This window comes from Prinia subflava, chromosome 2 (assembly GCF_021018805.1).
Source record: "Prinia subflava isolate CZ2003 ecotype Zambia chromosome 2, Cam_Psub_1.2, whole genome shotgun sequence".
In the NCBI taxonomy this organism is placed as follows: domain Eukaryota; kingdom Metazoa; phylum Chordata; class Aves; order Passeriformes; family Cisticolidae; genus Prinia; species Prinia subflava.
Window position 1 is genome coordinate 878,959 of NC_086248.1, and position 21,276 is coordinate 900,234.

Here is a 21,276-nt window from a genome sequence, read left to right on the forward strand (position 1 = left end):
TCCAGTGCCACAACTGGGTGCTGTGGAGAGGACCCAGTGCAGCAAGGGTGGGTGGCCTCAGGCCTGGGCTGGGGTATCAGGAGGGTGCAGGGTCCCTCACCTGCTACCCTCACCTGTGCCACCTGTCCCAGCTCCCTCTGCAGTACAGCCTGACTGTTCCCTGCACCTTTCCCTGTCTCTGCCAGGACCCCTTGGCCAAAGTCTCCCTCAGTGGGATTGTCTGGAACCTCCTTCCTTGCAGGCCCTGCTGTGGGAAGAGCACAAACAGCTTAAAGGTCTTTCCCAACCTCAACAATTCTTGGATGTGGTTCCTTTTAGTGTCACTGGGATGCAGCAGCTCTCCCAGGCTGCAGCAGGTGAGACTAAGGGGAGGGTGACCCTGTGTAACACCCCAGAACATTTACATGTAAGGGGCTAAACTGAGCTTCCTTTACTGTGGCTTGACACACAAGAGAAATTTTGAGCAGATATTCTCAAGAGGTCAAAATTACACACAATTTTGCTAGCAAAAGATTAAAAATCAAGGAGTTTATCAATTCTTTCCACTTCCACTTTCCATTCTTTTCTCTGACACCCTGCAGGGGTCCTGAGGAGAGCTGTTGGTGTTGGGGTGTGAATATAAAGTGCAGCAGGAACTGCCCAGTGGGGTCTGTCTGCTGCACACTCTGGGAAAGATGGGGCTGGCTGAGAAGACCAATTTTGCTCTCAGTTTCCCTTCATCCTTTTGCTGTCTTCTTCCTGCCCCTCTTCTCCCTCCCTCCCCAGAGAAGCTGTTTCTGCCCCATCCCTGGAAGTGTCCTAGGCCAGGTTGGACAGGACTTGGAGCAACCTGGAATAGTGGAAGGTGTCCCTGTGACACACAAGACTTTAGAACTGAATGACAAAGTGCGTAAGTAAGTAAGTAAGTATTTAGTTAAGTACTTATTTAAAGTAAGTATTTAGTTTTTTCAGCAGCCGGGTGCATGGGGACTATTTCCTCCAAAGGCATGCACATGCATTTGCGCACTCCTCCCTTCTTTTATCCTCTTGAATGTTGCATATGCATCAAGCTTTGCAATACACCTGTACATATTCATTCCCGGCTCCAGCCCTCCCCACTTTGTATGCTAATCATCTTATCAGTCCTTTGCACCTGTGCAGTTGTCTCTGGTGGCTGTCTCCAGGGTCTCGGGGGTCCCAAAGGATGAAGTAAAGTGGTCTTCATCAGAGCTGACCTTCTCACCCTGTTTCCTTGTGCATGCTTACTGATCCTTTGGCCATAGTCCAAGCCATTAGCCCAGTTTCATCTGGTTCCAGGGGCCTCAGGAGCCTTGGTATCTCAGCATCCATTTGCATACTTGTGTCCTAGTCTTGGTAAACATCCTTCCCCTTATCTGGCATCTTTGCATTCCTTCTTTCTGTTCTTGCACATAGTCCCGTCCTTTTCCTTCACAAGCAACTTACACAGTAAAAGACACAGCAAATACTAAGCAATACACACTATCTAAATGCCTACTCCTTTTCAATACCTTCTAATTTCTGTGATTACTATCCTCTAGTATCTAACCCCATGTTTCAATCCTCTCTTTTCAATGAAGTAGTAAATTCTTCTGCTTAGTACAAATCCCAATCCTTGCCATATGTGTCTCTCAATGCCTTGTCATGTACTTGGGATAGAGAGATAGATAACATTGTAACTGTTCCGAGTTCCAAATAAGTATTACAAAAGACACTACTAAACTTACACTAACTAGTATTAGTAGAACAATGATGGGGTGACATAATGTATTTAGGATCCCAATTGCAGCCAGCGACCATCCAAAAAGTGAATCCCACCAATTGTGACTTGCATCTTGTTTTACTCTTTGCAGAACCCTGTTTATTTCTTTTGTGTCATGGTGGACAGTAATTAAAGTTTTCTCTCCCGTTTCCTGAACATCTTTTAAAATTTTGACAAGGTCTTGATGCTTTGTTAATTGTCTTACTAAAGTGAGGTTCATCTCAATAGGTGTAGGTGATAACCTGTGATACATTGTATTGTTGGACTTAACTAGCTGGTGGGATGCAACTGGGGCCAAATACAGAAAGTCACACCCTAAAATCCCAACAAAGTTAAAAATACAGAGGTTGGAATGATTCTTGCTAAGCAAAGTTACATTATCCTTTTCTATTTCTATGAAAGCATATGCAGTTCTCGAACACACACAACCCTGACTAATATATACAAATACAGTCCTTTGACAAGTGTTCAGGTGAATTTCAAAGTGACAAACACCCTGTTCAGTATCAAGACACATATCTTGAGCATCAATTGTGTTACTTTCACAAATGAACCCCTGTTGTTCCGGGGTAATGCAAGATTGCAGATTCACAGTTTGCCATTCCTCATCCACTCTCTGTGCCCGTTGTCTTGGGTTGAAAAATGTAACCAAAAATGTGTATTCTATTTTCATCCGTTGAAACCTGTCAGGAGATATGGTTCTTCTCTCCTCCTGCACCCATCATCCTCCTGCACCCATCTTCCTCTGAGGGATATCACCTGTGGATGGGCCATTTAAGGCCTCTCACATGACTGACAACATTACTTCATTCCATTGTGAAATGCTCCACTCAGTGGGAAGAGCCAAAGCCTTTCCACCAGCATAAAACCTGCAATCCCAAACACTAAAGCAGCTGGTGTTCCACTGATTCCTTGGAGGAAGACCAGACCCACCTTGCCAGCACTGGACCCTTTTTTCCTACAGAATCATCTCTACTTCACAGAACAACATCTGTTACTCCAGGAGGACTTATTTGGATTGCTTCCAACCCTCACAACAGGTTGTCAGGTCGTATCTCTGACTCTGTCAGGGTTTTCTAGGACTTTTGTTTGTTTGTGTTTTTTGTACTACTGCATTTTTTATATATTCCTAGTAAACAACTGTTATTCCTATTCCCATATTTTTGCCCAAAAGCCCCTAATTGCAAAAGTGTAATAATTTGGAGGGAGGGGGTTTTTACATTCTCTATTCCAAGGGAAACTCCAGTTTTCCCTGACAGATACCTGTCTTTCCAAACCAAGATGCCCGTATTCTGTGTTCTGAAGGGTAGAGCACTGATCTCTCATGATTCATTCCTAATGCTATAATGGGGTGAATAACATAAACTGTGACATTGTGGATGGTGAGCACAAAAGCCGTAGCCATGTTAGCAATCAGTTCATACATAAAGTTTACCAAGGTCCACCAAGACTGAAATTTCTTTTCAAAATCAGTAGCATTGTCCCAGACAGCTTTTTGAATTTCAATTGGAAAGGGCCCTTCACTTCCTTCTCTTATGATTAAGGCAGCTGTTGTTTGCAGCCACAGTTGTGCCTGCATACTGCTAAAAGGCAAAGGCACATTACTGTGAGCCATAGCAAGTGCATCTATGATTAACCTATGGTCTTGGTCCTCCACTTTTTCCTACCTTGGCAACACTTTTGAAACCCCCCACTGACTGGTTCCCAGTGCCAACAAAGATGACTGTAAGGGTTGTTTTAATTTTGTTAGGTCATTTGCTGCAGTGGCAAATTTATTCATTAATATTTCTTGAAGTAAACATTCCTCTAGGAATGGAAGACAAAAGATTATAATTTTCTTGTTGTATTAATTGAAAGACAGTTGTTGCAATTATTGTACAGTTCTGTAACCCCAGCTCTTGTTACCTTACCAGTTTCAAGTTATTTTACAGCTCTCAGACCCTAATTCCTGTTCCCCTGCCGTCCCCTTCCTGCGTTGCCTCCGCTGCTCCCCACCAGAAGCCAGAGACTCCACCTTCGTTGCTGCCACTCCGCCTCCATAGTTACAGGCCCTGCCTTTGCTGCTGCTACTTCGGCTGCTACTTCGTCATCATGGTTACCCTTCACAACTTGTCATACAGTTGCTGGCTCCACCTTGAAATGTAAAGACCTCACAGCTCCCAGAAGACATTGCTCTACCCAGAAGTCCAGTAGAGGTGAATAGACCTCCTGGACAGCTGACCAACGCCAAATGAGAGCTTGCAGGGAGCACCACTGAGCTAAGAAAACCACCCAGCTGCTAAAGGGAGCCACTTCCTGCCTCACCCTCACTTCCAACGCGTTCGATAACGGAGACACCCCTAGACCAAGCGAGCCACGGGGAGCTTCTATGCGCTCCCGTGAGAAGAAAAGCCCCGGACCTGCCGCGGCAGCGGCAGACCCGATGGATCCTCCTCCGCGGTGTGGACTCAGCGGGAGCAGCGGTGGCATGCGCAGCCCCTCGAGCCCCCCCCTTCTGCTTTTCAATAAAGGCCCTCAAGAGAGGAGCACAAGGTCTCCTGGCCCTTATTTATTCCATTTCTGAATCAATTCCTTTTAGGACTCCTAGCCCTGTCCTTAATATTCCAGTCAGATCCCTTTGCATTCTACCCTTGGTGTATGCTTGCTTTTGCAATCATGGAAAGATAAGCAACTGCCCTTCTATGTGGGCTCAGGTCCTGTGTAAGTATTCCCGGGGCAATTCCCTGTTTCTCATGAGAGAAGAGAAAGAATGGTTCACTCACATCTGGAAGTCCTAAAGCTGGAGCTGACATGAGGGCCTTTTTCAGCTGCCCAAAGGCCTGTGTGGCATCCTTTCTCCACTGGAGGTCTCTGTTTCCATTTATGATGAGTGAATACAGAGATTTCACAAGTAATCCGCAGTTGTAAATCCATAGTCTGCACCATCCTGTCATGCCCAGGAAGGTTCTCAGTTTTTTTACTGTCTGGAGTTTCGGGGTTTGGCATACTGATTCTAGGCGCTCTTTCCCCAGAGTCCCTTGCCCAGCACTGACCTCATAAGCCAGGTAGTGTCGCCCTGGTTTTGAAGACTTTTCTAAGCCTTCTGTATTGTTCTTCCTATTGGAGTCAGAATTTTTACTTTATCACACTTTGTACTATAAACAATGGCCATGTTTTACTGTCTTTCATTGTTTACATATTTTTAGGTGGGAGGAGAAAGTTGATTGACAGCTGGCTTGACCAATGTCGTTTGAGAGATAGAATTCCATCCTCCAATCCATGGGCACCATAGCAAATGTATAAAATTGAGTTTTGTAAATAAACTTGTCCCTTTTCCTGCTTTGCTCACCAGCGTATCCTCATGCAGTTCTTTTCGTGTCATCTGTGACACAGGTAGATGACCTTTTATTTTACCACCTGTGCCTTTTTCTTTGATACTCTCTACCCCTGAAGCCTCAAAAAGTTTAGAAGGCTTACGGTCCAGGCCACACACTCTTCTTCTGTGGGAGTAGCTATTAGGATGTCGTCCACATACTGCAACAGTTTCCTGTCTCCTGGTGGAGGTCCCAGGACTCCAAATCCTTTGCAAGTTGTTCTCCAAACAAATACGCTGTTTTAGATTGGCCAGTTGCTTCCCTCACCCTAACATAATTGCTCCCACTGGCACCAAAGCTTTCTTTAAAACTGAAAATGTTGCCCCTGTGTCCACAATAAGTTCCTCCTCTTTCCCCTCCTTCCCCAGTTTCATTTTTATAACCAGTGGATCTTTTGGGGTACGATCCTCCGGTTCCCCTTCAGTCACTTTTTGTGCAAGCAACCACCACCTCCCTTCCTCAGTTCCCTGTCCCACTTCTTTTTTGTTCAGGGTACTCATTTGTCCAGTGTCCAAATTTTCTGCAGATTGCACACTGATCTTGCCCAGCTGAGGTGCTCCTTGCTTAGGTGATTCTTGTCCCTGCCTTCCTTTCTCCTCCTCTTTTACTACTGCAAGCACTATGTCTTCTTGCAGAGGAACCATACCGACACTCTCCGCAGGACCTGCAATTAACCAGCACCCATGCTAGGTGTCGCCCTTGCCTGCAGAGATAGAGGATTCCACTTCCATTCATCTGGATATTCGATATTTTGGTGCAGACTCTTGCCAGTCTTTCCTTACCACTTTTCTTATTAAGGTCCTATATAATCCCTCTAAATAAACCCATCCTTTTTTCCTTCTCATCCAATTACTTTCGAGGGTTATGAAGTCCCAAGGGTCGAGTCCGAACAACACTCACAGCAAAAGCATTAAAACAAACAGCACTAACCTAAAAGCAACACCCAAAGCAAGCAAATCCTATAGATACCACTTCACCGAGTAACGTGCAAAAACCCAAAGTCCTCCTGGCAAGCAACACTGAAGAGCTCTAAAGATAGCACATGGTATGTGAGCTATGCCAGCCCTAAAGTTAGCGCACGGTAAAAGTAAAACACAAAGAGTCCAACCAGTTCCCTGAGCCCTCACTCTTTGCTGAGACAGCTTCAGCAAGTACAAGGTAGCGGCGCTGACGGGGGCCGGGGTCGGGGCCTGGCACTGTGAGGGGGGCACGGAGGGGCGGCTGGGCCAGGGAGGGGTGGCTGGGGTAGGGTGGGGTGCCTGGAGGAGGGGAGGCTGCAGCAGGGCCTGGGAGCCAGGATAGGTTCTTCAGAGGGGCTGTAGGGAGACCCGGAGTGTGGAGGGAGTCCCAGGGTTCGGGTCGGAGAGAGCGGACACAGTGAAACCCGAGATAGAAAGGGAGCAAGGGAGAAATGTAGGGCGGTCCGAGTTTTGGGAGGATCTGCAGGGACAGGACGCAGGGATTGGCTTCCCACTGCTGGAGGGCAGAGTTAGATGGAATATGGAGAAGGAATTGTTCGCTGGGAGGGTGGGGAGGCCCTGGCACAGGGGAAGTTTCCAAGGAAGGCCAGGTTGGGTGGTGCTTGCAGCAACTTGGGATAGTGGAAGGTGTCCCTATCTTGGAATGGGGCAGCCACTGCTTCTCTGACAACTGTGTCCCAGCCTCTCACAACTCTAACAGGGAAGAATTCCTTCTCAGTATCTCATCTAACCCTGCCCTCTGGCACTGGGAAGCCATTCCACCCTTGTCCTGTCTCTCCAGACCTTTCTCCAAACACCCTCTCCTCCTTCTTTTACATGTATGCACATCCAGCTCGCACAGTTTACAAAATTATTAGTGGAAGTCAGCACTGGAGTTAAAGGTCAGAGATCTGCAACAGACGAGTTTTAACTGTGAGGCAACTCAAATCACAGCTGCTGTGAAATTTGGATCGTAATTCAATCATCTGACTCCAAAAGAGGCGTTCCACTTTCACATTCTGCTGCAGTGAAATGCCTGATTATCTGGAATTACCCCGCTGCCTCTGGGACAGGAGAAGCTGCACCCACTGGACAGCCAGGGCTGCACAAAGAGGGGCTGGGATGTGGTCCCATCCCAGGAGCTGCGGGACACCGAGGGAGAAGGTAGGGCCCTGCGGATGAGCTGCGGGGCCGGCAGCAGCAGCGAGCGGGATCTTGTCGCTCTCCTGCCTCCTGTTGCCGCTGTTTTGGCACGGCTGGGGAGATGGCAGGGCAGGAGAAGAGGGGTGTGAGGGCAGGGGAGGGCGGTGTCTGCTCCTCCGTGGGCTGCAGGAAGCCGCCTTTGCTGGCAGCCGCTTTGGGGGAGCTCGGGGGAGCCGTGTGCGCTGCGGGGGCTGAGCTGGGAGAGGGGCCGGGGTCAGAGGGGTGGGAGCGGAGCGGCGATGGAAGGGGGAGGGATGCGGGGGCATGGAGGGGCAGAGTGAAGTCTGCAGAAGCGCAAAGCTCTCCCCTTTCTCTGGGGCAGGGCTGGGGAAAACACTCTCGGGGGGCTGTTCTGTGAACTGGGGTGCAGCCATTCCCGCGGCAGGTCCTGCTGCCAGCCTTGCTGCTTCTCGTTTTTGCTTCCGAGGAGGAACTCGATCCCGAGTTATGCCCTGAATGTGCTTAGTGCCTCTCTGCGGGCACTGACACAGTCACACGGGGCTTTTTCCCTATTCCTGAGGAAAATGGGAAGCCGTGCAGGGACTGCCAAGGGTGCCTGGGGGCACGTTCAGGGTGTAGCGGGGCTGGTGTTGTGCAGGGTAGCCCCTGACTCCTGAGACTGAAGCAGCGCTGGCAGTGCTCCAGTGGGAGAGAATTTGGGAGGGGACAGGGCTGGGACAAGTGGCTCGAGTGGAGAACCTGCAGCAGTGACCCTGAGCCAGCAGTTCTCTTCCTGAGCAGCCATCCTGCACTGGGGCTCTGCTGGTCTGGGAGCAGCTGGACATGTGCTCAAAGAAAACAATTGGTGTCTGAAGTCCCTCCTGTGCTCTGCCAGCACGCCCAGCTTTCTTCTACTGCTGAACAGCCCTGATCTTCAGCCAGTGGCTTCTCCTGCTTCTGCTGTTCCCCCTCCTGTCCCCATCCTGTTGGTGGGAGCACACGAGCTGCAGGTGGGGCTTGGTGGCTGGTGGGATTCAAGCCCAGCGCTGCTTCTCCCCCTCTCTCCGGGGCCCTGAGCTTGCCCCCATCAGCAGCTGTGTGGTGTGGGCAGTGGTGGGACAGGACCTGTGCTGCCGCATTGTCGGGGCTGTTCCCCTGGCTCTGCCCCTCCACTCCTTGTCTGCTGCCCCGAGAGCACAGATGTTCCCTGGACAGCCTCTCACCCATCAGCACCCTCAAGTCCTTCTCCTCACGGCTGCTCTCAATCCCTGCTCTTCCCAGCTTGTGTCTGCGCCTGGCATTGTCCGCACCCAGGGGCAGCACCTGCACTTGGCCTTGTTGACCTTCAGGGGCTTTGCTCTGTCCCACCCCTCCAGCATGTCCAGCTTCCTTCTGCTGGGGGAACATGCATGTAGGTCCAGGGGAAACCCTGCTCTGGTCACCTCCACAGAGGAGTCTGCCACATGGGCAATCTCCAGTGGAGCAGAAGGACTGACCTCCAGTGCTCTTTAGAATTAAACCTCCACATTGATGGGTGGCCTTCTCCTGGCAGTCTGGTCTTCTCCTTTAAGATTTCAGGCTTTTTCTTCCCACTGATCTTCTTGTTGGACCAACTGGAGCATCTGCTGTGAGGTGGGTGAGGGGAATCAGAGCTGAGAGCCGTTGCATAGATTGCCCAAATCTGCAGGCATTCCCGAGGGAAAGCTGCCCCTGAAAGCTCTGGTGAATCATTAAAATTGATATGATTATAGACAAAGATTCTCTAACTAGTTAAATTTAGAAAGTGGTATGTTTATTATGATACCAGCTGGTTGCACATGAGTAGCCTCCTAGAGACGTGGCAGCTCTGTACAAGGCTTTTTGCCCTCTATTTATTTCTCAAAGTCTTACATAGTACACATATGCATAACCTTTGCACCTCCCATCCCCGCTCTCTATTAAAATTAGGCTATTAGTCGTTCACGCATGAGCAGTTCTTCTCTTGAATTGTGTCAGTGGTCTGGAATTGGGTGAGTAGTCTCGGAGGAGGAAGTTAGGAATGTCTTCATCATAATGACTTTTCTACCTTCCCATTGCTGGCCAGGCTCCGTGACCCTTTGGCACAATCCAATATCCTCTGCTTCATGATTGATTCATATGAAGTCCAGGTGTTGGTCACGATACCATTGGTTTCAATCTGCTCTTATAATGGTTCACCTATTCCATTTTCTTCTATAAACAAAACTGTAACAAGCTCATAATGGCAAGCAATACATCAATTACCGGTATCTTAAGCATCTGATAATCATTAGCTTATCTTTTGTTTATCTAACTTGCATCCTGACCAGTATAAATTCCTTCTAACCCTGGCCTAAAATATTAGCTCTTTAAAATCATGATTCACTGGAAAGGGTGTAAGAACCCTCAGATCCTGAGTCCAAGCCCCTGGGATCAATGCCTGTGCTGCTAAGAGTCTTGTGGCCTTGGTGGGGTGGAAGCTGAGTGGTCGGGAAGGTTTTGTGCACAGAATAAATCTCTCCAGTATCCAGCTGAATAATGGGCACTGGGACAGTTCTCGGGGTTGTGTGACAGTGTCAAAACCCCCAAAGGTTTAAAGGCAGGTGTGCAATGAGAGCGCCAGCTTTGCTAGGGTGAGAACATGGAATCATGGAATGGCCTGAGATCAAAGGTGTTTTGCCAGGGGGCAGGGTCTGCAGAAAAGACTCAAACACCAACTTAAGGTGCAATTTACTGTAATGCAAAACTGCAGAGAATGACCAAGGGATGAGTTCAGCAATGCACCCAATTATTACTACAAAGATTTCCTGTACTGATTAACAAAGATACATCTCCAGTTACCCTCAGACTTTACCATCCTCCAGATGCACACATCAGCTGGGGAGGCCCTCCTGGTAACTGGGAATTCCTGTGGTGCTTCCACCTGAAGGCAGGGAGGCTCCAACCTCGCTGTGGGAGAGCTCAGCTTTTACAGCATTTCATACACAAGCTGACATCACTTCCAGTGCAGGAACATCTGGTTTCATTCTGTTCTTGGGTTGTTCCTGAAGCCTGGCCAGGGATCAAGGGGGAACCAAGGGAGTTGTCTTTGATGCTACAGCCCCAAGCAAGGCCACATGTCTGATTTCTAAATATGGAAAAGTAAATGCATGTTCTGCCAATGAACGGATACATAAATCATATAGCTAATGACACCTTGCTAATTAATGAATATATATAAAGTTGGGGTTGAAGGTTCATCCAGAGGTCAACTTTGCCTCAGACTCTCGCAGTGCCTCTCAGGACAATGTCCCAAGCCTACCTGGTCTAGCTCAGGCACCATGGCAAGCAGTAGGTATGGCTGGTGAGACACACAGGCCGAGCCGATCCTGTGGGTCCTTGTTTCTAAGGAGTTGTCATTGGAGGCGGTGATGGAGCGGAGCAGAGAGTGGTGGAGGAAAGAAGGGAGTAGGCAGCAGAGTAGATCCAAGAAGTTTATTGGAGGACCGAGAAGAACCTCCTTACCCTCCAAGGACTGCTCAGGCTGAGCCAATTCTGGCTCTGTGACAGCTGCTTTTATTAGGGGGTGGTACAGTGGGTGGTGAGAAAGAAACAACCAATTTGGATCAGCCTCAGAGTGGTTAAGGAGGTAAATGGCATACATGGGAACCTATCATAGGAAGAAGGGAGGAACTTCCTCTGAGCCTAGCCTATCACTCGACACACCTCACAGAACATTCTAGTTCTGAGGCACGGCCCCGAGATGATAGGCAGGCTCCAGGGAAGGAGGGGAAAAGGATTGAAAACTAACTGTTAGTTAGGGGATTTCCAGGGACAAACCGTTGGGGAAGGAGAACGGGGCTACATAGAACGAACCATTGAACAAAACCCTGAACAAAGATATAGAACCTAGACACACAAATCATGCACCACTACATCAGGGCCTGTTGTTCTGGCCTCAGTCAGGGCCTGTTCTTCAGGCCTTAGTACTTCAGAAGGGACACACAGGAATTCTGGGAGAGGCAGGACAGAAAGCTTTACTGAAATGCAAAAAGCTCAGGTTCACTGGCTGTCCGTGATCAGCTGTGTGAATTAAAGCGTTATAAAAAGAAATTCAGTGTGGCAAGAAGGACTTTTTCCCTCCTGAGCCTGTACTGGTTGTGATCCATGACTGACGTGTTCTTCAGGGATTCTTCAATCAAAAATGAACAGCACTGATGGACCCCAGCACCTTCAGTGCTGTTTCCCACGGGCTCTCTGTAACTCGCCCCTGAGCAGCCTGAACTCTGCTTCCCTCAAGGCCAGGACTGAAGGTTTGCTGGGACTTTTCCTCCTGTCACCAGAGATTTTAAGCTCAGTGGCTGCACAGTGGCTGTGGCCGAGATGGCCACCAATGGGCACTTGGCTGATGAGACCCTCTGTGCTAACAAGCAGCAGGTCACAGAGGGCACTGCTCTGACTGGGCTCCCAAAGTCTCCAATCTCTCCTGATGGGCCCCAAGGATGCCCCAGGCACAGCTGTGGGCAGGGACAAGGTGGGGCGAGGGAGAGGCTGTGCTGGCAGCTGGAGCAGGAGCAGAGCTCAGAGCCTGTGGGGCCGTACTGGGTGTGGGGGTAATTTGTCAGGGGAGTGTGGGGTGCCCATGGGGAGAGAGTGTGAGGGCTGCCTCCAGTTGCTGGGAGCAGCAGGCTGGGTCAGGCAGCGAGCAGGGCAGGTGTGGGGCTGTGCAGGGGGTGCAGGATGCAGGCAGGGCTGTTGGATGGGCACAGGGGCTCTGTCAGTGCTCCAGGGAGCCAGGAATGGCCCTGGCTGTATGCACTTGTGGATTGAGGAGTTCTCTGGGAGGATGTGGGCGATGGTGAAGGAAGCACCTTGTCCAGGACAGGCTGGGTGACTGAGTCTGTGTCCATATTTGTGTCTCTGTGTGTCTGTGTTGTCTCTAGGATACACACTCAGCTTCAGGGTTGATCCTGCAAACAACAAAGCAACAGGCACATCCAGAGTGCTGGGAAGGAGACCCTGGCTCTTGTGCCATCCCAGGCTGGGCTCCACCAGCCGGGTGGGAGCAATCCCCAGGGCTGCAGCTGCTGCAGAGCCTCTGCCAGGAGGCTGGGGCCTCTGACAGCCCCTTAGGGAAAGTCTCTTCTCTTTCTCCACAGACATGGCTTCGCAGCAGGACACACAAGAGAGGGATGCAAAGGCACAGCTCCTGGCAGAGGAATTAGAGAAGGAAGGACTGGATGCTGGATACTGGCTGCCCAAGATGATGCAGATCCTGGGAATCAAGAGCAGAGAAGCCCTGCAACATCTGGAATATGAAGATTACCTTCAGTTGGAGTGTGAAGTACAGCACCCCTGGGAGAAAACAGCACTACAGGAACTCCTGAAAATAAGAGACAAAGTGTCCTCCATCAATGTGGAATGGATCTTCCAGACTGAGCACCCACTTCCGAAATCTCCTAAAGTCTCTGAGCTTGAAGAGCTCATCAAAACCCTGCAGCAAATGAAGGAGTACATCCATGCTGTCATCTATGAACCAGGAAGCTCTGCTTCTGCCATTCATGTAGCAAAGAAAAAAGCCACCCTGACCAGCAGCCTCGCCATTTATTCCTTACTCCAGTCTCTCCAGGAATGGGCTCAGAAGGAGATGGAACTGTTGGTGCTCTTGATTGCAACCAGCACAGGATACCAGGTGGAAAGCAGCACTTTCCAGCACCTCCTTGGACACCCAGAAATTCAGTACATGGCCAAGGAAATGGAAGAGGCACATGAGGAGTACGTGAACCTGAAGGAGCAAGATGCCGACAGAGCTGAGGCCTCCCTTCTGCTGACGGGTCTGACTGTGACACCAGAAAGTCAAGAGCTGTCCCCTGAGCAGAAGAGGGAGCGTTTAGTTTTCATGGAAGATCACATGAAAGGCTCGTGGTCCACACAGATAAAAAATCTCCTTCAAAAGCACAGAGGAGATGAAGACTGGGAGAGGCTGGAACGGGACTTGAATTCCTTGATCAGTGGGTGCTTGGATGACAAATGGGATCAACAGAAGATGGAGAACATACTGAGAGACCTGGAAGACACTTTTGCAACACCTGAGCCACCCAGTCAGTCCCAAGACAAGTCAGACAGAAGCCAATCCAAAGCAAATGAAGCCATTGCAAACTCGGAGTTCCTCCATTTGCTCAAGCGCCTTGGGCTTGAAAGTCACTATCCAAGAAAAATGGGTTTGGGAGATTTCCACACCATAAACAAAACATCTCTGCAGGACAGCCAGCCCAGCAAGGACACAGAACTGCCAGGTTACTTCTTGCAAAGGCTGTTAACTGTGGATTACAGGGTCAAGTACCTGAGTTGCAGGGATGAGAGCAACCCAAAACTGTCAACCCTGCCACAAACCACAGTGGAAGAGCACCAGCACTCAGACTTCTTTGAAAAGATTTTTGATGTTTTGGAGGAAGCAGCCCCTGAACGTGGAGGCAGGGATGGCCATGTGCACCCCATGGACCTGCAGATGGCCATTTTCCATTGTGCTGATGACTTCCTGAGACAGACCCTTGCAACCAAGCTGGCGTTCTGCCAACTGGCCCTGCCTCTGCTGGTGCCCAACCCGTGCACTTCACGCATTGAGTTCCCACTCTACACCCTCAGCCAAATCCAAAGGAGCTGGAAAGAGGTGGAGAAGTCAGGAAAGCAGGCTGGAAAAAAGAGTTACAACAACAAACTCATCTTTCAGGCACAGACACCCATCGTGTCCTTCTTCCGCATTGGCAGCTCGGCCTCCTCTTCCAAGTCTCAGCTCCTGAACGCTCTGCTGAGCAGACGCAAACACGACACTTTCTTCCACCGCCACTGCAGAGGCAGCACCAGGGAGTGTTTGCTGATGGAAGGGGTGGTGGAGATCGCCTGGTACTGCCCGCGTGGAAGCCCCGATGACACCTTTGAGTGCTGTGTGGCTTTCTGTAACCTGCATGGAGACACCAGGGATCACGGAGCACAGCTGCAGTTCCTGCAGGAGATATCTGCTGTCAACGTGGCTCTTGTGTCCGATTTAAAGCACATGGACAGCAGGGGGAAAGAACTTTTGCAGGGCCTATTGCAGTCAGAAAGGCCTTTGATTTGTCTTCTCACAGAAAAAGAGAACATTGCAGCTGGCAGTCACAGCAAAAACATAAAAATAGGGATCAAGAACAGAAATGAAGCAGAACTGATAGTACAGTTGACCAACATTATCAGGGAACTCCTAGAGGGGCCTAATCTATGTTTCAGCCTGGATGCCTGCATGGACAAAGCTCGCCAGCATGGATTCGTAGTGGATGCAGATCAGCCGGCATGTGTGATAGCCAAAGCAAAGGCAAAGGAGCTGGTGGACCTTCTGAAGAAAGAGAAGCTGTCTGAGATCAAATCCCAGCTGCTGCCGCTTCAAGGAAAACTGTGGAACCAGTGGTGCAAAAAGGACAAAGAACTCACTCGCTTGCAGGAGAAGAGGAACAAGAGCATTGAGCACCATCGCAGCCAAATTGAAAATGAGAAGAAAGCACTAAGAAGAAAGCAACTGGAGCAAGCTTTCCCTCTCAACTCACTGATGAAATCATTCCTTGGCTTTCTCCAGACCCAGCCAGCAGATACCAAGAAATACTTCCTGCGGTGGATGAAGGTCTTGATGGATGAGCTGTCCTGCGGTCCCCTTGAAGAACTGAGGAGAGACTATCACAACTTGTGGTCAGAAATCCAGGCAGGAAAGAAAAGCCAGGAAAAAAACAGGGTGAATGTTGAGTTGCTGAGTCGCTTGGATGCCCTCTCTGATGAAATCAATGATTCATCCATTGGTCTGGAGCACCTTCTGAGAGAGGCAGGGCAGATTTATGAAGCTCTGGAACTAATGAACTGCAAAACTGAGAGTTTTGTCAAACTGCCAGAAATCGCAGCAGAGCTGATGGTTTCAGGATATCCCGTGGAGCTGATGGATGGGGATGCTTCTTACCTGCCCTTGCGCTGGGTGGGAGCAATCTTTGACAGCTTAATTGAGAGGCTGGGGGACAAACGAGTGTTTGTGCTCTCTGTGCTCGGCATCCAGAGCACGGGCAAGTCCACCCTGCTGAATGCCATGTTTGGTCTGCAGTTCAACGTCAGCGCAGGGAGATGCACCCGCGGAGCCTTTATGCAGCTCATCCCAGTGGGCGAGGAGCTGCAGCAAGACCTGGGCTTTGATTTTGTGCTGGTGGTGGACACAGAGGGACTTCGTGCTACCAAGATGGGCAATAAACAGTCCCTGAGCCATGACAACGAGCTGGCCACCTTTGTCATTGGTGTTGGCAACATGACTGTGATCAATATCTTTGGAGAAAACCCGTCCGAAATGCAAGACATTCTCCAGATCGCTGTGCAGGCTTTCCTGAGGATGAAGAAAGTCAATCTTTCCCCAAGCTGCCTCTTTGTCCACCAAAACGTGGGAGAAGCAACTGCCAAGGAGCGGAACATGGAAGGACAAAGGCGTTTTCAGGAAAAGCTGGATGAAATGACCGTGGTAGCAGCTCAGCAGGAATTCTGTGACATCTCCTCCTTCAGCGATGTCATTGGCTTTGATGTGAACACCCACATTCACTACTTTGCTCACCTGTGGGAAGGAAACCCCCCCATGGCACCACCCAACCCCACCTACAGCCAGAACGTCCAGCAACTCAAGAGCAAAATCTTCCAGGCTGCCAAGGAGCAGCGCAGCATTTTGAAGCTGTCGAGCCTGAAAGATCGTATTGGTGACCTCTGGAATGCTTTGCTGAATGAAAACTTTGTTTTCAGCTTCAAGAATTCCCTGGAGATTGCTGCCTACAGGAAACTGGAAAGTGCCTTTAGTCAATGGGCCTGGAGGCTGAGGAGTCACATCTTAGACGTACAGATGAGACTGGTCAACAAAATTCGAAATGGGGACTTGCAGAATGTCCCCCGAGAAGAGCTTGAAGGGTGGGTGAAAGAGACAAGTGATGCCATTGAGAAAGAAGTGGAAAAGTATTTCAGGGAAGAGAAAGACTGTGAGACACTGGTGCAGTGGCAATCAAGCACAGAGCTGAAGCTGAAAGAACTAAAAGAGACTCTTCTTCTTGAAACAAAAAAGAAATGTGAGACTCTTATTGAGCTACAGAAGGAGCAGAGGAAACTGGATGCAAGGAAGTTGGAATATGAAGATGAGCTCCTGAGAAGGAGTAGGGAGCTGGCTGTGACTCTGAGGGGGAAGAGCCTCAGTGAGGGAGAACTAGAGGAAGAGTTTACTCTTGTCTGGAACAACTGGATTGCCGAAGTCCCCCATGCTTCTCCTCCTCTCGAAGAGGTGGATATTGATAGAGATATTGAAGACGTCCTTCTAGAGCACATTAAGGAGCCAGGTTTCCATGAACGGATCAGGTCATATCCCAAAGAGAGAGGATTTTCTTTTGACAAAGAGAAACATGTCATGAAAAAAAAGAATTTAGGCTTTATCCCAGATGCCAGGACCATTTCCAGTGCTGATGAGATCAACTTTCAGCACATCACAGAAAATATCATTGCGAGTGTGAGGGCAAACATTGATGAGAAGGAAGAGGAGAAATGTGATTACAGTCGAAGTTTTATTCATGAAATACTCAATGAAGTACAGAAAGGTGTGAACGCTGTCCCCAGCAATGCAAGATGTGCTTTTAACAGAGACTACAGCATAGATTTGTCTCTGTATCTCTGCAAAAAGGCAGCAGAAAGGTTTAAAGCTATGCATGAAGCATTCCAAAAGGCAAATGACCCAGCTGAGTACCTGAGCAGCAAAAGAGAATATTTCTTCCAATGTTTCCTGATTTCCTGCCAAAGATCCACTTGGATCACATCTTTTGCTGGTTTCCTTTGTGACAAGATTGAACCAGCTCTTCACCGGGCAGTCTATGAGAGCACAGCTAAAGACATTGCTACAGAAATGCAGGGCAAATTCCCAGATTTCCAGGGCAACAGAGCCAATCTGGAAGTTTCCATCCTGAGATACCTGGCAGAACAAGAAAATTTTGAGGATTTCAGATGTTACCTTATGTGTCCAGAGGATTTTTTTCACAAATACATTGCTATACAAGTTCAGAGTTACTGTTCAGATGAGAGCAAGAGGCTGGAGAGGTTTTTGGATTCCTCCCTTCATCTTCTCTATGGAAACATCCTGTCAGCTGTTTCTTTATCAACCCAAATTGTCAAAGACAGAAAAGACAGAGAAGACAAAGTCTCTCTTTGGCTGGATGAGTTTTGCAGGGAACTGACAGAGGTGATCAGCTTGCCCAGAAGTGACCTGAAGGGCCTTGAGCACCAGGAGGTCACAGACATTGAGTTCCTGAGCAGTGCCGTGGTAGAAAATCTGGCTGCCCTGAGGGACAGACTCAAGAAAGAATTTGCTGATGCTGACCTGAGCTCATTTTCAAGACAGCCTCACACCATCCTGGCAGAGCATTTTTCAGGGTGCTGGGAACAGTGTCCCTTTTGTGGGGCTGTCTGCACAAACACCATGCAGGGACATGATGGGGACCATCAGCGGGTCTTCCATCGCCCACGAGCTTTTGTGGGAGCCAAGTGGCGTAAGACAGACCACCTGGTCATTGATATTTGTTCCAGCCTTGTTGCAAGTGATGGCTTCTTCAAAGTTGCTGACAGTAAATATATCCCCTACAAGACATACCGTGATGCTGGAACCCATTTTTCCAGTTGGAGCATTCTTCCTGATTCCTCCATGCAGGCATACTGGAAATGGTTTGTGTCTCATTTCAGGACACAGCTGGAAGCTTTGTACAATGGGAAATTTCAGGGCAAAGGAGAAATCCCTGAGGCGTGGCAGAGAATTTCCAAGGAGGAAGCATTGTCTGAGCTGGACAGGCGTTAGGTGACATCCATGGGAAGGAAGAACCACAGCAGCTTTGCAGCTTAGGAGAGCTTTGTACCAGGCTCTCCACAAAATGCCGTTCTGATGATGATGCTTTCAAGCCCAACGAAGACAATGGTATCCAATTGCTCCCAAATTTGGTAAAATAAGGCACATTACTGTGCCTGTCACTCAGCAACTCCCTCGCTTCATGATTGTTGGGCATTAGATATGATTATTTTTTTACTTATAGAATTTTCCCCTATAATTTGCTAGGAAACGAACTACTGTCTACTTGTAGGTACTTAAGCAGAACAATGGGGCCAAAGGAGAGGAGATGTAGCACTGGGTGATAGGGGTTTTTTTGGGTCTCAGGAGTTTCTCGGGCTGGGGCAGCTGCTTGCTTTTGCTCTCAGCTTTTCAGAGGGAGGACGGCCAGGCTGCTGCTTGGGGAAAAGAACTTGCTCCTGCTACAGAGGTCCAGCTTGGTCCTGTTTCTTCTGGTGTGAGGTGAGCCTCTGCTCCTGGGAGCAGCTACTGAACTGGGACCATGTCATCTTCTGCCTCACTAAAAGAGGGGCCTGTTGTCCCACGCCCATGCTGCTTCTTGGGCACTGCTGAGTCTTTGTCACTGCTCTGTGGCCTGCACCCCCTACGTGCCAACACCTCCCGCGTCTTCAGCCACAGCTCTGGAGTTCCTGATCCAGCTCTTCCATCCCTTCCCGTCTGGGACAAAGCCGCCATAACCGCGTGCTCCCCGAGCCAGTGCCACAGCGCCCCCTGCAGCTGCGGAGGGATCATCGCACCTGCCCTGCCCACTGGGTGCCACCAGCGTCCCTGCCGGCTGTGACCAGAACTGCACCGAAAAGGAAAGTGCCTGTGGTCAGGGAAGCTGGTACTGGGTTCCTGGATCTATTTATTATTAATGCTGTAGTTGTTGGTTGTTTGCATTGTTGGACATACTAGTAAAGAACTGGTATTCCTACCGCCATCGCTTTGCCTGGGAGCCCTCTTCAATTTCAAAATTATAACAATTCGGAGGGAGGGGGTTTGCATTCTCCATTCCAAGGGAGGCCCTGTCCTGCCAAGCAGACACCTGTCTTTCAAACAAAGACAATGATAAAACCAGAATCATCTTGCCCATAAACATTCCCCTCTGCTTTGTCCTAGAGCCAATCCAATGCCTCCATCTTGAGGCGATTGGCCTCATGGCCAAGCCCAAGCCCAAGGGCCAGGGCAAGGGCAAAGGCAGCACTCCAAGCACCCCTTGCATCAGCTGCTGTGAGACAAGAAGGGACAGTGCCCCAAAGGCAGTTTATCCTGCAGCAAGGAGGTGTCCTGCTCAGACAAAGAGCTGTGGGACCTGAGGCCAACTCCATGCTGGCTGCAAGGCTGGCTGCTTGGCTTTTGGGTGTCATCCTTCCCTCCCTGACTGCAGCCTCCTGGATCAGGTGGGGCTGTTCTCCCAGCAGGAGCTGTTGTGCCTCTGGGGTCAGGAAAGCAGTGACACAACCACCCCGGGGCTCAGATACTGCTTTCACTCCCTGTCTCTGAGGTGCTGTGTCTCTGTCCAGGGCAGCTGCTCCTGCTCACGTGCCTGGGGCTGCTGCCCTTCCCTCCAGCCCTCAGCCCCAGCAGGAGCTGCTCCTGCCCTTGGCCTGTCTGCTGAGCAAAAGCCTTTGGAATGCCCCATGTGGAGAATCCTGTCTGCCAGCACCTTCTGCAGCAGCCCTGGGGCAGTGCTGGTGCTGTCCAGGCAGGCTGCTGGCACCGGAGCCGTGCTCTGGCGAAGGTGGCACCAGCTGGCTCTGCCCCAGGGAGCTGTGGGGGCTTTTGCTGTGCAGGTGCTGCGACCCCGCTGGCGATGCGAGGGCCAAGCCCTGCTGGAGAGCTGGCTGAAGGGCTGCTCCAGCCTCATCCCCTGCAGGCTCTGCTAATAAAGGAGTGGATTTGGACAGCGCTGCTCTGTGTCTCCTTTGTGTTCAGGGGAGCTACAGCTGGGGGTGACTCGAGCTCTATGTGCTGCAGACAGGCAGGGGACAGGGGGTAGCGCTGGGACAGGGGCTGTGGCAGCAGAGGCTCTGCTCCATTCAGGGTCTCTGCTCCAGGAGCAGCTTCACTGTCTGCAGGGACAGCAGAGAGGGCAGGAAGTCCCAAGCCACAACATCCAGGGAAACCAATGTCAGTGCCAGATGCCAAGGAGGCAGCACTGGGAACCAAGGCTGGCCTGTCACACACACGGAGGGTTGAGAAGGTTGATCCCAGTGAGGTTCTGTGCTCTGCTCAGCTGGGAACCTGTGGGAGAAAAGGGCAACGGGCCCAAACTCTGCCCAGCCCAGCCCTGGCCAAGCAGACCCAGAGCCAGTGACAGGAGCCAGAGCTGGGCTGTGTGAGTGTGTGCTGCAAGGGGTGAGTGCCAGGGACTGGGGACAGCTGGGCTGGGAGTGGATTTGTGCTGGCTCCTGGAGCCAGACTGGGAGTGGGGATTCCCCCAGCCATGGTGTCACCTCCTGGGCTGCATGGGGAATGTCCCGGTGCAGATACTGATTGAGTGAGTGGGGGAGACCCAGTGCCTCAACTGGGTGCTGTGGAGAGGACCCAGTGCAGCAAGGGTGGGTGGCGTCAGGCCTGGGTCTGGGTATTAGGAAGGTGCAGGGTCCCTCACCTGCTACCCTCACCTGTGCCACCTGTCCCAGCTCCCTCTCCAGTACAGCCAGACTGTTCCCTGCACCTTTCCCTGTCTCTGCCAGGACCCCTTGGCCAAAGTCTCCCTCAGTGGGATTGTCTGGCACCTCCTTCCTTGCAGGCCCTGCTGTGGGGAGGAGCACAAACAGCTTAAAGGTCTTTTCCAACCTCAACAATTCTTGGATGCAGCAGCTCTCCCAGGCTGCAGCTGCCAAGACTAAAGGTGCGGTGACCCTATGTAACACCCCAGAACATTTACATGTAAGGGGCTAAACTGAGCTTCCTTTACTCTTGGTTGCCAGACACAGAAGAAATAGTGACCTGATATTCTCAAGGGGTCAAAATTACACAGAACTTTGGTGGCAAAAGATAGAAAGTCAAGGAATTTATCAACTCTTTCCAGTCTCTGACACCACTCAGGGGTCCTGAGGAGCGCTGCTGGTGTTGGGGTGTGACTGTAAAGCGCAGCAGGAACTGCCCAGTGGGGTCAGTCTGCTGCACATTCTGGGGCTGGCAAAGGAGGAGACAGGGCTGGGTTATCTGGCTGGG

At 50.4% G+C, this 21,276-nt stretch overlaps 1 protein-coding gene across 2 annotated transcripts; it reads left to right on the forward strand.

Moving 5' to 3' along the window:
• The first annotated feature begins 7,082 nt into the window (after window positions 1-7,082).
• LOC134564081 (interferon-induced very large GTPase 1-like) lies at window positions 7,083-19,997 on the forward strand. Of its 2 annotated transcripts, none has more exons than XM_063422705.1 (2): window positions 7,083-7,235; window positions 12,350-19,997. In XM_063422705.1, exon 2 carries the CDS (start codon window positions 12,352-12,354, stop codon window positions 18,061-18,063), a length of 5,712 nt encoding a protein of 1,903 aa, XP_063278775.1. In that variant the 5' UTR covers window positions 7,083-7,235; window positions 12,350-12,351; the 3' UTR covers window positions 18,064-19,997. The 2 variants fall into 2 exon arrangements, with proteins under 2 accessions (XP_063278775.1, XP_063278782.1); XM_063422712.1 differs by having other exon boundaries at window positions 7,085-7,235; window positions 12,134-19,997.
• Window positions 19,998-21,276: the final 1,279 nt, after the last annotated feature.